Source organism: Phocoena sinus, chromosome 5 (assembly GCF_008692025.1).
Source record: "Phocoena sinus isolate mPhoSin1 chromosome 5, mPhoSin1.pri, whole genome shotgun sequence".
Taxonomy (NCBI): domain Eukaryota; kingdom Metazoa; phylum Chordata; class Mammalia; order Artiodactyla; family Phocoenidae; genus Phocoena; species Phocoena sinus.
The window spans coordinates 5684969-5699647 of NC_045767.1; the positions used below are offsets into that span (position 1 = coordinate 5684969).

General features: G+C 38.7%; 1 protein-coding gene across 14 annotated transcripts in view; it reads left to right on the forward strand.

Moving 5' to 3' along the window:
• The first annotated feature begins 3601 nt into the window (after nt 1–3601).
• Nucleotides 3602–14679, forward strand: part of SLC7A11 (solute carrier family 7 member 11) — a 314580-nt gene continuing 303502 nt past the window's right edge. For 4 of the 14 annotated variants that reach the window (XR_004349979.1, XR_004349980.1, XM_032632577.1 and 1 more), the window contains exons 1-3: nt 3621–4280; nt 7886–8012; nt 12228–12343. Coding sequence is in view for 9 of the 14 variants with exons in the window: in XM_032632577.1 (XP_032488468.1) it covers nt 4004–4280; nt 7886–8012; nt 12228–12343 (520 nt within the window). In the remaining 5 variants the exon portion in view is untranslated. Of the gene's footprint in view, nt 4281–7885; nt 8013–12227; nt 12344–14679 lie in introns of all 14 variants that reach the window. The other 10 variants (XR_004349977.1, XR_004349976.1, XM_032632571.1 and 7 more) reach the window with 8 other exon arrangements.

Here is a 14679-nt window from a genome sequence, read left to right on the forward strand (position 1 = left end):
GTGTATTTTGATGAACTGAAATTCTTAATATTTTCCAACGTACCTTTCTTTTATGGTTAGTACTTCGTGTGTCCCTTTTAAGAAATCCCCACTTATACCAAGTTGGGAAATACAGTCTCTGTTTTCTTGTAGATCAGCACTGTTCATTAGAAACAATGTGGACCACAAATTTGGACCACACATATGATTTAAATTTTTAAGTAGCCACATTAAAAATATAATGAAGCTGGAGAAATTAATAGAGATAACAAAATTATTAAGGAGATATTTTTTGTTCTTTAAAAAAAAAGCTTTCAAATCCTAGTGGATATTTCACACTTACAGCACATCCCCATTTGGACTAGGCACATCTCAAGTGCTGATACCCATATGTGTCTAAGGGCTATCATATGTGGCTATCAATATGCCATAATAACCTAGTTTAGAGGTTTTAATGATATGCCGTTTACATTTAACGCTACCACCCAAATGCAGTTGTTTTCTCGTGTGTAGCCTAAGGTAGCATACTTAACCAGGAAACTAAGTAGCTTATAGAATTGAAGGAAGACCTTCAGGATACAGAGCCAATCTGAGTTCCTTAGGAATGAAAACAGGGCTTGATGATGTTGGGACTAAGTGTCTCTCTTCTCTGCTTATTCTCTTTATTTTGCAAGGATTTTCTCAATATGGCAGGGGACATGGCCTCCAGTTGTTCTAGGGTCACATCTTTACAACTTCTGACAGATGAAAAAAAAAAAAAATCTAATTCTGTTTAGAAATATCCCAGCTCAGGCCACATTCCTATACCCTGCAGCTGGGGAGATGATTATATTTGGCCCGGTCATTCATTATATGCCCATAGTTATAATCATGGAACAGAAATTATTACCAGAAAGGGGAAGCTACCACGATATATCACATCTATTTCTTCCATGAAATGCTTTTAGGGAACGGGGGCTATTTCTTGTGCACTAAATTAATATTTGTAGATAGCACCCGAATAGTTTCCCAATTTGACAGGAATGCTTAAAATAAGGCCTAAAGCAGGACGGAGGATATAAATGCATTTGCTTGGAACTAATTTTCATGATACACACGTATTTGAAGACCATACAATTTTTTAATTTATAAGTTTAGGACTGTTGATTTATAAAGCAACCAAGAAGGTAACTCAGTATTTTCTTTACAAACTACACTTTCTGTAAATTTCTGGGCGACTGGATGAGATATACGGGTGTCTTCGGTAACTGTTTTGCAGCTATGCAGAGGTTTTGAATGTGACTGTGTTTTATATAGATAGTACAATCCTTTTGGCCATTGTTCTAACTTCAGTAACTTTTCTTCGTAAATAATTTTTAAAAATACCCCAAAGGGGGCTTCCCTGGTGGTGCAGTGGTTGAGAGTCCGCCTGCCGATGCAGGGGATGCAGGTTCGTGCCCCAGTCCGGGAAGATCCCACATGCCGCAGAACGGCTGCGCCCGTGAGCCGCGGCCGCTGACCCTGCGCGTCCGGAGCCTGTGCTCCGCAACGGGAGAGGCCACAACAGTGAGAGGCCTGCGTATCGCATTAAAAAAAAAAAAAAAAAAAAAAAAAAAAAAAAAAAAAAAACTCCAAAGGAGGAGAATGTCATTTGATATTAAAAGAATATTTTTTGTCCTTTAGAATGTATCTAACTTCTGTCTGAATGCATTCTTACTCTCAATTTATGAGTTTAGTCATTTAGCACAAAATTTAAAATTGAACTGTGGCTCTGCGTTAGTTTGCATTCTACTTTTAACTCATGTTTCTTCAGGGCTAATCTGTTCCCCTTTTTGGGAAACAAAGGCCTCTCCTCTCTTCATTATGTGCATTAGTCAGGAGAATTGTGTGATTGAAGGACTCGTAGGAGGAGAAAGAGAAATAGAATCTTCCTTTAGCTTCTTTTTTTTTCCTATAGCTTTTTCTTTTTTTTTTTTTTGGCATTTCAACAAGGTTGAATGAGCAGAACTACCCATCTTTATTTTTTGAAAGACACGCAGCTGGGAAAAGTATTTATTTTGGCTTGATAAAAACCCTAACTTGGTATACTCAAAGCAAATTACGTAGGGTTTAGCTACATAATACAAATAAGAAATGATGTAGCCTCAGTTATCTGGATGATAGAGCACTGATGTGGTATCATTTCCTCAGGTGCCAACATAACAGAAAACAGTCTGACCTTCTCCATGCTACTTTCTAGTGGCTGTTTCTTTCTTGTGTCATCCTGACCCCCTCTCCATCCCCACCTCCACCTTGCACACACAAGTTTTCTGTCTGCTGTCTTTGCTTAGCTGTTCAGAAGCATATTTAATCGCATTTACAAATGTAGCTTCAGGGTAATGATAACATCTAATTCTTCTCACTGAATCCAAAACCACCTATGACCACAGCCAAAAGTGATACCTAGGATTTCTTTTCTTTCAGTATTTGTTTTATGGACACTTGGTTAAGAAAGTTAATAGGGTTTTTAAATGTTTGCCTTTCTTACTGTTTCAAACTAAACATTAAAAAAAATTTTTTTATTGGAGTATAGGTCATTTACAATGTTGTGTTAATTTCAGGTGTACAGCAAAGTGATTCAGTTATACATATACATGTATCCACTTTTTTTTATATTCTTTTCCCATATAGACCATTACAGAGTATTGAGTAGAGTTCCCTGTGCCATACAGTAGGTCCTTATTAGCAAACTAAACATTTTAATCTTAGCTTGTATTTCTAATTCATTCTAAGTTTATAATCATAATATAACAATAGTTGCTATACTTTCGAAAAAATTCCTACATAATCTTAACACTTTCCTCAGTTTTATTCTGTGTATCCCTTCTCAAGCCTTTGTTATATGCATGTTTTTATATCGTTGTAAGTTTTGCTTAATATTGAAATTAGATTTGTGTGTGTGTAATTTGTTGGAACAACATGCAAATGAAGAATATATCTTTTACTTAGTTTAGGAGATCACCTAGCACTTATGAGAATCAGAAAATGACTGTTTTCTGGAGTCACTGTGATTTTTGAAGTAGTCAGACTCAGATGGCAATTTTAAGTACTGGTGTTATTATGGGAAGTAAGAAATAATTTTTATCTTTTAATGTTAAGTAAAACTCACAGTTGTTATGTGCGTGACAGCAGCTATACAGAATCATTCTAGGTTTGTAAATGTTAGATTTGACCGTGTTGCTAGGAAACCCAAAAATAAAAAGAAATTTAAATAAGCAGGAAGCATCATGAAATCTAAATTTTGTTGTTACAAACAATGCAGCTTTGAGTTCTGTTCTGTGATCAAAAGGTTGGTCTAAACGATTTTATTTGTACGTTAAAGAAAAGAAACTCCTTTCAACACAGTGATCATTTCCTGTTTCATTTTTCATTTTCTTTTCGAGTGAAGAGCTTTTGTCCCTCACTAGGAGTTGCTTGAAATCTCTCGGAAGGTCCTGTTCCGAATTTACTACTTCTGGATTGGTTAAGATCCCTGTTAAGAGTGTGCTTGTTCTCTGAAAGCTTTGGTCAGTGAGCAACTTGCGGCTCGTGGTAAAAAAAAAAAAAAAAAAAAAGAGCTGAGTAATGCTGGAGCCTTCTCATGTGGCTGATGCAAACCTGGAGAATTTGCATCATCATCTAGCTGGAGTAAGTTGGTGAAACAGGCAGCAGCTTAAATACCAGCCCATGAGGAAGTTGAGCTGGGCTGTAATGATAGGGCGGCAGCCGCAGCCTCAGCCGCAGAGGTAGTCCGGGAGGTGGAGAAACCAGAACACCATGAACGAGCACACAGGTGTTCCTGGGAGTAATTAGATTGCGGAAGGTGAAAATACACCTTAGAGTTTTTACCTGGGAGCACACTAGCGCTGAGAAGGAATCTGAAGGCAAAGAGGAAGAGATCAAATCGGTCAGTCACCCCAAGAGACACCAAAGTTGAAAGTTTGGAGGTTTTATTCTTTTAATTTTCTTTTTTTTTTTTCTTTCTTTCTTTTGCTCTGTTTCCTTTTTTTCCCTGCGGGTCACTACCATGGTCAGAAAGGCTGTGGCATCCACCATCTCCAATGGGGGTTACCTGCAGGGCAGTGTTAACACGAGGCTGTCTTCCCTGGGTGGCAAGGAGCCACCTGGGCAGGAGAAAGTTGTGCTGAAGAGGAAGATCAGTCTGTTGAGAGGGATCTCCATCATCATTGGCACCATCATTGGAGCGGGAATCTTCATCTCTCCTAAGGGCGTGCTCCAGAACACGGGCAGCGTGGGCTTGTCCCTGGTCGTCTGGACGGTCTGTGGGGTCCTGTCACTGTTTGGTGAGTGTTGCCGCTTCTCTGGGGGTGTGTCTGTGGGGCTGGGTGCCGTGCTCTCTGGGAGAACAGAGGGTGATTTCTAAGGAGGGAATGAATGGCCAGGGTTTCCCCAGATTTTCTGATCTGGGGGGAGGTATGCGAACTGTCCACGCACACTCTCCACTGTTGGCAGAATCCTGAATTCCCTGAAATTGCGACCTGTAGGCTGTGCTCGCTTTTCCTGACTAAGGTAGATTATTTTCTGATTTTTCCCTGTGGCAATGAACGTCAAGGCTAGCTTTGATGACCCAGTAAAATACAGGCAAGCTTTCTGTACCGGGCATCTGTGCTCAGTTACCTGTGTTTGGGGCATCTTGGCAGCTGGCGTACTGAATGAAACACCTGTGAAGTGAAACCCGGTGTGGCCTGTTTAGACACAGGACTGAGTGTTCAGCAGAAGTTTTACTGACTTTTTATTGGCTAAACAAATGGGTGGCAGTCTTTTCCTTTTTAATTTTTTAACTTCATGCGCTTGTCAGTTCCCAGTATTCTTCCAGAAGTCCTTATTGTGGAAAGAAGTGTGATGGCATACAATTCAATTCCTTTTGTAAATGAGAATATTGCAAGGGTCTGAGCATATTCCACAGTTTTTTCAACTTTTCGTCTCTCCCCAGTACCCATAAACCTTTGCAATATAAACTGTAAAACTGGAATTGGGTGTTAGCTTGCTGTGTCTGCCCAGCTCTGTTTTCTTCATTTCTAGTTCACTTGGTCTTCAGAGACACAGGTCATTGGCCCACCTGTCTGCTGAGTTAGTCTAAACAGAACTGGTAGAAGAAGTATGATTATTAATTTTTCTTCAAAATCGAGATTTTTTTTTATTGACTTGATAATTAATAGTAAAGAGGTAATAAATGTCCCCTCATGAGGTGGGCACATTACTAGAGAGCTACCTGGGTTAGTTGTGAAGGTGACGAAAACTGGTGAATGGTCAAGAAAATTAAATTTTATTTATGTTATGGGAAACATGTCTAAGACATATTTGCTCTTCTCTGGCAAACAGTGTATTCTGATTTCAAAAGATACTGTTCTTTAAAGGTACTAACTCTTTGTCCAAACTCTAGGACCAAGTACTAACTCTTGGTCCTACACGGACCAATCCATTTATTCTTAAGGCCTTGCAGTGTTTTCAGCGTTGGTCTGAGCATTCATCTAGAGAACTCCAACTTCCGTTATTAGGAGAAGGTATTTTAAATAAAACTTGTTAAAACAAAAGCTGTATAGAAAGATCTACAGAGGAATTATTTTTGGGTTATTTTAGCTTACAAAGAGTTCGTGGCATTCATATGGTGTGGCATGTATGTTTATAGATGAACAAAGAGAAACTTAACTGTTGATCTTTCTAAATGACTATGCCTCCTCAGCCTTTAATCTTCTCCAACACGTGGTATATTCAGAACAAATCAGTGTCTGATAGGAGAAACCATAATCAGCTTCCTGGATTTTGCATACTGTGGGCATGCAGCTCCCACTATGCGATTCCATTTTCGTACACAATAAAAGGTTATTCAGATATAATAAAATGCATGGCTCTGAGCATTAACTAGTTAAAGTGATGATAGTGATGTAGACCTGTACTAAGAAAATATGCTTCTGCATAAGTATATCATCTCAAGAAGTTCAGGAAAAAAAAAAAAAAGCTAAGGGGACTAGCTAAGTTTATACTTGAGTTGGTATTCTTTGATTACTAACTGCAGTGAGTGTACTTCTGTACTAACCTACTTACCTATATTTGCATTGCATTTATCACTTACGTTACTAGCAACTTTGATAGGAGTACCTTCTTAACAGGAAGCAAAGCAAAATATAAGGAAAAAAATCCTTTGTCTTAGAACTCTAGAACTCTGGGACTAAAAGTAAAGAATTTGTATATTGGATTTACAGGTTTTTTTTTTTTTAAGCCAGGGTCAATACATGGATTCTTACAACCTATTCTGAACTTTTTTCATCTGGGTAAAATGGTTATGGAGCTTGAGACCTTTAAATGAAAATTTCATTTCTCCAGAACTCAATTTAAACCTGGGGCAACTATCCTGGAGTTTCAGCAAAGCATACAAAGGTGTAGGTATTGATTCTTGGGGGATAAATTCTGAGGTGCTTAAGACACTTTCCAATAACATTTTATATTGGCTGCTTCTTTGTACAGCCTACCAACATGGTGACTGGTTTCCAACAGAGAGTGAATTGCAACTAGTCCCAATTAGTTATAAATAGACGGGCTGTATCAGTGATCCCCAAATATCAATCTGTAGACTAGTTACTTTAAAATTAACCGGTGTGAATTTTAAAATAATAGATTTTCTTGGATGCCTCTATTGGACAGTCTGGCCTCTCTTGGTTAGAGAGGAGGTCTGGGGTATAGCCTTAGCATTTGTTTTTTGTTTGTTTTTAAATAAAAAATTCTCCCCAGGTGACTCTGATACAGTACTAGTTTCAGGAATACAATAAGTGATACAGGAATACAGTAACTGACACTAAGATTTTGCTGAATATCCAAATTACATGTTGGGCAGTTCTACCTGAAGCTTTACTGGTTAGTAATAATTTCCCACACTTTGAGTCCCCAGAGCAGGCCAGGCAGAAATTATGTCTTACGTTTGAGTACTTAGCAGTATGGATGGAACTTTTCACATAATGTCAAAATATATTTTTCATTTTCTTGGAAATTAATTGCTCACATTAGTAGATATAGCTGTATTTCATGAGGTGCTTTCTGCGTGTCAGGCTCAGCGCTGTCCTTGGCATCCGTTTTATATTTAAACACACAACCTCCTTGTGATGTGAGAATTAAGATCTTTATTTTACAGAGGATGAAACTGACGTTTGGGGGGATTATATAACTTGCTCAACTCTGTGTGAAGTTTATTGCTAAATGTTAAAATCTGGTCTATAGTTAATTTTACCTAACGTATGTAAATATGTCATAGCACCTCTTTTTTAAAAGTGTGTGTTATTTCAGCCATACAGAGTGTGTACTTCGAAGACATGCAAGAAAAACTTTCCTAAAAACAGAATATCTGCGTCAAAATTCATTTTGTTGACCAGCAAAACATATCCTACAAATTAAATGAAGCCTTCCAAATCCTTGAGTCCATACTTGTCTGGAGAACAGATGAATCTTATTTATTTTGACATGCCACAGAAATATCATTTATTAAAAGGATTCTCAATATAATGAGGTCAATTGGTGATAATTCCTTGTTTTGATGTGAAGTGCTTTGAAAAATAGGCTAGTGATATTGGCATCCATCTACTCCTTTTCTCTTGTCAGGTTGGAGATTCAAAATTCTTAATCATATGATATTGTTTGAGAAGTTTGTCCTTACTACTTCAAGTCAGATTACATTGTTTGAATAGAATGAACTAGATCTCAAATGTGAGGAGGTTACAAGAGGCATCTGGAGGCTCTTAGGAATTCGATGACTCTTATTAATTTTGAAAAAGGATGTCATTCAGATCAAAGGATGTAGTAACATCTCACACAACAGAAACGTTGTTGTATCCATTCTTCTGCTGGATGACTTGGTAATATTTTAACCTTTCACCTTTTTATGATAAACATTTCACAGGAGCCTTGTCCTATGCTGAACTGGGAACAACTATGAGGAAATCTGGTGGTCATTACACATACATTCTGGAAGTCTTTGGCCCATTACCAGCTTTTGTGCGAGTCTGGGTAGAACTGCTCATTATACGGTAAGAGCCTACATACAAAAAAATTAGGGAAAAATAAATCTATTCATTATACCTTTTTTTTTTTTTTTTTTTTTTGCGGCACGCGGGCCTCTCACTGCTGCGGCCTCTCCCGTGGCGGAGCACAGGCTCCGGATGCGCAGGCTCAGCGGCCATGGCTCGCGGGCCCAGCCGCTCCGCGGCATGTGGGATCTTCCCGGACCGGGGGATGAACCCGTTTCCCCTGCATCGGCAGCCGGACTCTCAACCACTGCGCCACCAGGGAAGCCCTTCATTATACCATTTTTTAATCACCTTGATTATTTTTAAGTAGTTAGAAATATACATGTCATGTGATTATATGGTAAACATGTCTACTTCAGGACATAAAATCTGTGATGGAATACCTTTCTCAATTAATGTATTTAATACAATTTTGCCACTGGCGGTAGTTTGCCAACCCTGCCAAACTTTTAAAGCATCTGCTTTTTGTTAATATTCAGTTATTTTCCATGACATTTTCAGGACAGATGCTGACTTGAAAAGGATATGAAGCATCAAAATCTACCTTGATAAATCAGACCTTTTGTTTGATTGTAAATCATAATTAGACAAAATTAAATGTTATGTTATAGGAACTGGAGTTTTTCTTCTTGTAGATTACACCATTAAGCCATCTTAGTTTACTCAGTTTTTGTGACTAGGAAGCTTCTGTTCCTAACAATTTAGTATGTCACCAAGTTGTTGTTGCTTTTGTTTTTGTTTTTTTTGGCTGTGTTGGGTCTTCATTGCTGCATGTGGGCTTTCTCTAGTTGTGGCAGGCAGGGGCTACTCATCATTGCGGTGCGTGGGCTCCTCATTGCGGTGGCTTCTCATCGTGGAGCACAAGCTCCAGGCATGCGGGCTTCAGTAGTTGTGGCACGTGGGCTCAGTAGTTGTGGCATGCAGGCTCTAGAGCGCAGGCTCAGTAGTTACGGTGCATGGGCTTAGTTGCCCATGTCCCCTGCATTGGCAGGCGGATTCTTAACCACTGCACCACCAGGGAAGCCCGTTACCAAGTTTTATACTCTATAAAAGAACAAAACTTCACTTGTCACAGATGACTCATATCCTCATCTTAAACAAATCAGTGAACTACTGTTGCGAAAAGCTTTTTTGAGTTTACTTTTGTAAGAATATGTTCCTCTTCCTGATTGCCCTGGTTTAAAATCAAACCAAATAATGCTAAGTCACTCTGAGCAGCAAATTTCCTCCAACTTTGTGGGAAACTTATGATGTCACCTGAGAAGTTTAAAAGTATCTTGAAGGCAAAGGGCATCCGTGAAATGTGACTAGCACATTCTGATTGCAGAGTTTAACATGAGTAAGTAGGGACACTTGCTCTTACTGTAAACTTATCAAACTTACACAGCTGAGAGCTCCTGTGAGCTTTTATCCTGTCATGTGGGCCTAAGTGGCAAATGCAGAGCTAATAAGTATTGACTTAACACTAATCTTGGTTTTTATAGTTCTAGGAATCTCTTTTTTATCAAAGAGCTTAGAGTAGTATTTACTTCTTTGTTAAATCTGTTCTCCTTTTAGACAATTCTGCATTATTTAAAATTTGTTATAATGAAATAGTGATAAAGAGGTATTTTGTTCCTTTCCTAAACTCTGGGATTGGCCCGGGATGCGCCTTCCACTCTTTTCTGATAATCTGAATATTACTCTTCAAAGGTCAACTTAAATTCTATCATTTCCACAGTTAAGTTCCTGTTCACCCTAGTTTATAGTATGTCTTTCCTCTCTTAATCCTTCTGAAAAGAATGCAGTCTCTTCTTCTCGTTTGACATTGAACAAGATGTCATAAAACCTTACTTAATATTTTAGGAATCCGTGCTCTGTCTCCCTGTTAAAACTGCAAGCATTTCAAGCATATAAGACCAAGTCTCACACTTTTTGTAACCCTTATACTACTTCATTCAGTGCCCTGATGGTCAGATATTAAATTCTTTTTGAACAAGTAACTGAAAGGTTAAGGTTATAGTATTTTGAATACAACACACTCAGCATTCAGATGGCTACACTACTTATTTAGAGTGCTGGCCTGTCAGGACAGTAGGCTTTTGGAACGTGATGTAGCTGGACTTGAGTCCTGCTTTAGTCCTGTATTGGCTGATTGTGTCGGCAGTGTGATCAGCGTGATCATTTCATTTGCGGTAGTAGCACCGAAACGGTGCTTATGCGTTCACTTATTCATTCCACAAACTGCTACTGAATGGTGAATGGTACGTTAAAGAGACCCGAAGTGGAGTGAGCCATGGTTCCTATTCTCAAGCAGCTCATAATCAAATGTTACTTTAATCACGGGAGAGCTACTTCATGGTGTGTGTGTGTGTGTGTGTGTGTGTGTGTGTGTGTGTTTACAGAAGAAATTACCTAGATATATTCTAGAAGCTTTTTTAATGGGTTCATATATTTCTTTGTAATAATGGACTTACATTACTCAACTGGTTTCTCAGATAGGCAGAGTAATGAATGGCTTCAGGGGTGACAAGATACCTAGGTGCTTTAACATTTCTCTTCCACTGAAAACACCCATGGTACCTAAATACTTACTATTAAAATTGTACATCAGGTTAAGACACTCTTGTCAGAATTAGTCTGTAAAAACAAATCTTAAGGGAAAAAAAATCACACATCAGGGGTCATTTGATTGAATTCACACATTGACTATATATTCAATATTCATTGGGTTTCTACTGTATGACAGACACTATACTATACACTGAAGATGAAATAATGATTAAGCTGGACACAGCCTTGTACTTATGGATCTCAGGGTCAAATGAGGGAAATAGTTATGAATCAAGACATCACATAAGAGAATATAAAGTTACTACTGTGATACACGCCGTGAAAGAGAAGCCATGAGGTTCCGGAAGAGAGTACACTCTGGGAGATCTAACCCAATCAGAGGACTGGAGAAGCTTCCTTGGGCAAAAGACTGAACTAAGACCTGAGGTATAAGAAACCGTCAGTGAGTTGCAGGGGCCTCAGGCAAAGGGTATTCATATCCTTGTGTGGGAAGAAGCACACTGAAGAGGAAGGAAAAGCTTAGAGCAGATAGAGCCTTGAATTGAAGAGTTTTTGCATATCCTGAGCATGTTTTGAAAGCACTACGATGTCATGATCAGATTTTAATTTATACGTCAAAAATTTATGAATGATGGTGACCGAGAAAAATAAGCTTGTTGGGGCGAGGAAGAGGTTCTCTTGGAAAAGAAAAAAAAAAAAAAATCAAGAAATCTGTCATGCTAGTACTGGCAGGTCCAGGTTGGAACACATAATGGTGGTTGGTTTTCTGACAGTTAGGAGTTGGACATGGGTGTTGTATAACCATGAGAAGGAAGATAAGCTGAAAGGGAAGACAGGCAGGACAGAGTAGATAATACCATGGACTTGCCTGTGTATCTAACAAATATGCATTCATATATAGATATATTTAAACTGAAAGGCATCTGTAATCTTTTCATAGAAATAGTTGAAAAATTAAGATAGAATGGTTTGTTACCTATTTCACTATATACCTGAAGTTATTGCATTTTCTTATTTCATGCATGTTTCCTCCATTTGTAAAATTACAAGAATACTTTTATTTTCCAATGCATACTTTGCATCTAAATATTTCTGTGGAATTAAGAATAATCACTTGGCTCTTCAAGTTTTGGTCTGTATGGAAAACCAAGACTAACACGGTATCAAGCACATAAGCATATATTTGCAATGAACGCTTATTAGTACTAATTTTTTTAAGGTGACTTTTGTGTTCCTTTTCTGACCATGACCCAACCCATTAGACCTGCACTGTTAATGCATTCATACTGTGCTGGAGTTTAATTGTTGACTTACGGAGAAATTAGATTGCTTCTTGTGAAGCCCACCCCTGTCAGGATCTCAAGTAATAGACTCAATTTTTAAGAAAAATTCAAAAATGGGAAGGCAGGGGCAAAACTGACAGTACCCAGCCTTGTACCCAAGGAGACGTGAAGTTTAAAAAGGAGCCAGCAAAGTTGTAGACAGTATTTCATTTGGAATGTCTATGACAACCTAATCAAATACGGACTTCTGAAAATCACAGACTTCCGTATTTAATATGTTCCACATGCTGAATAATAGCACCTCAGTGTAGAACAAGTTGAGTGAAGATGCTCTTTTCTTTTTCTGTAGTTAACCTAAGTATGTATTTGTTTTTTCTAGCCCTGCAGCCACTGCTGTGATATCTCTGGCCTTTGGACGGTACATTCTGGAACCATTTTTCATTCAGTGTGAAATTCCTGAACTTGCAGTCAAGCTCATTACAGCTGTGGGCATAAGTGAGTATCATAGGTGTAAATATGAAAGAGAAAAAAAAATCCCTACAACAGGGATTGGAGACAAAGTTTCTTAAGACTTTCTTTGTGGCGGGACTGCTTCCCACATGATCTTTTTGCTTACCGTTCACTGCCAAGTTTGTGTTTGGAAAACAAAGAAAAGAATAAGGAGGTGGAGTGATACCTGATATGACATTACATGCCCATTTTGCACCAGGTCAGTAGCTCTGACGGCTAAGCTTTTAAAATAGGCAAACAAAACCACTTTGTTAGTAAAATAGTAACTGGATTGTACATAAAAAGAGACGTTTACAAATGAAAACCCAATTTTTAAATGGATTCTGTATTGGAAAATATCCTTCCTCACCGATAACGTGTTGAATTAGAACGCACTTAGCCTCATGGAGTGGTGTTTGTGTGTTGGGTGTGTGTGGTGTTCATGCATTTCCCAGTGTTAGCAGCTGTCACTCTCAGCGTTAGGATTTTGGCTGTCCATCGACGGTCACAAGAGTCTTCCTCCAGTATTTGATTATTAGCAATGTTCCTCAACTAGGAGTCTTCTTTATTGTCTCTAGATTAGGAAGTTGTTCATTTTCACCAATGGGCACAGATATTAGAACTCTCTTTAAAAAAGGAAATTAAAAAAGAGGAACATGGCCAACATGATGTAAGTGATATGAAGCCCAATATGACTCTAACTTCCTGTTATAAGAGTCGACATTCCAAACTCTTAAATATGATGGGAGATGATCACTTACTTGTAGATACGAACTGAATCACTGTTTTCAGAATCCATATGATCCCACTTGATGAAGTTTGACCTACTTGGAGCTAGAGAGCTCCCCAGGAATAATTGAACTGCATACCCATGAAAGAATTTGTAGTTGTACGTGACTGAAGTATTTCAATAGAACAACGAAGAGAGACGTGAACATTTGACAGTAGAGGGGTGAGTGGTCAGTTAGCAGGAAAGAGTTAGGAATTGCACTTAAAATATCCCTAGTGCTGGGTACATGTATTTCTGAACTCAAGTAGGTTCATCCTGGATTCTCCCCCCTCATTCATGGAACCTACACAAATAATTGTTCGGTGAAATCTTTGAAGGGAGGCAAAGAAAAATACTCGAATTAGACATTTCTGAGTTCTGGAAAGGTAATGGTGTTCTTGGTTCACCTTGCCACCGATGTGAGACTTGGGGACACATCGCTTCAACTTTCTGCGCTTCCGTGTTCTTACCTTTAAATCGTGCCCAGTCTCATCAGGTGTCTCGTGAAGATGAAACGATAGTAAAAGAGACAATGTATATAAAGTGTTTTGGAGAATGCCAGAAATTTTTTAAGAATGAAGTTACAAATGGTAGCTCTTTATACCCTTGTGGGAAAACATCTCATCAAATTCCGTGAGACCAGGGGCTTCCTCACTGCTGTGTTTCCAGCCCTTCCCGTAGCACCTAGCATGTCGTTTGCGCTCAGTAAATATTTACTGACAACTGATTTTTATGAGAAGAGGTCTAAGAATTTTTCCCTAGTAGAGAAGCCAATGGAATGCCTGTGTGTTAAACTTGGAGGATTACACGTCTTCAGGTCTCTCAGGCAGCGGGAAGATGGAGGTAAATAGTTTGCTCCGATCTAACACCATGAATTTTTGAATTTTTGAAACATCTTAGCATTTGAATTGAAAGTTAGTGTCATAATTTCTTAGTGATGTGATTTAGGGCTAAATATTAAACCTCTTTAAGCATTGTTTTTATTTATTGGTAAAATACCTGTGAAAAGATCATTTATCTTGAATGGCTGTGGAAGGACGAAGTTAGTCAGATTTTTAACACTTAGCAGAGTGCCTTAACCAACCACTCGAGAAATGAGAGTGGGGTGGTAGGGGGGCATTACTGAACACTAATTCACCCCCTCCCCTTTTAAAAGTACTCTACCTCGTTTCTGCCAAGTTAACAAAAATGAGAAGTTTTGGCTTACCCCACATCTTGTCCATTCTGGTAAACGTACCAGGCACACGGAAGTTGGACGGGGAAATCTTATATATTCACATTTGTCTTCTCTCCTCTAGCCCAATACTGACATTACTCCCTTTAACTTTTATGGAACTCCATGAATTTTCACTCTCCTTGTAGCTTCAATAAACATTGAAGTATGTTCAATAGTTGAAATGATATTTAGTTTTTTGGTTCTGCACTCCTGAAACTAGACCCTGTTTAAGTATACACTCGAATGGCAGAATATTATAATAAAAATACTTTCCTTAAAATGTGGGATCTAGGGCTTCCCTGGTGGCGCAGTGGTTGAGAGTCCGCCTGCCGATGCAGGGGACGCGGGTTCGTGCCC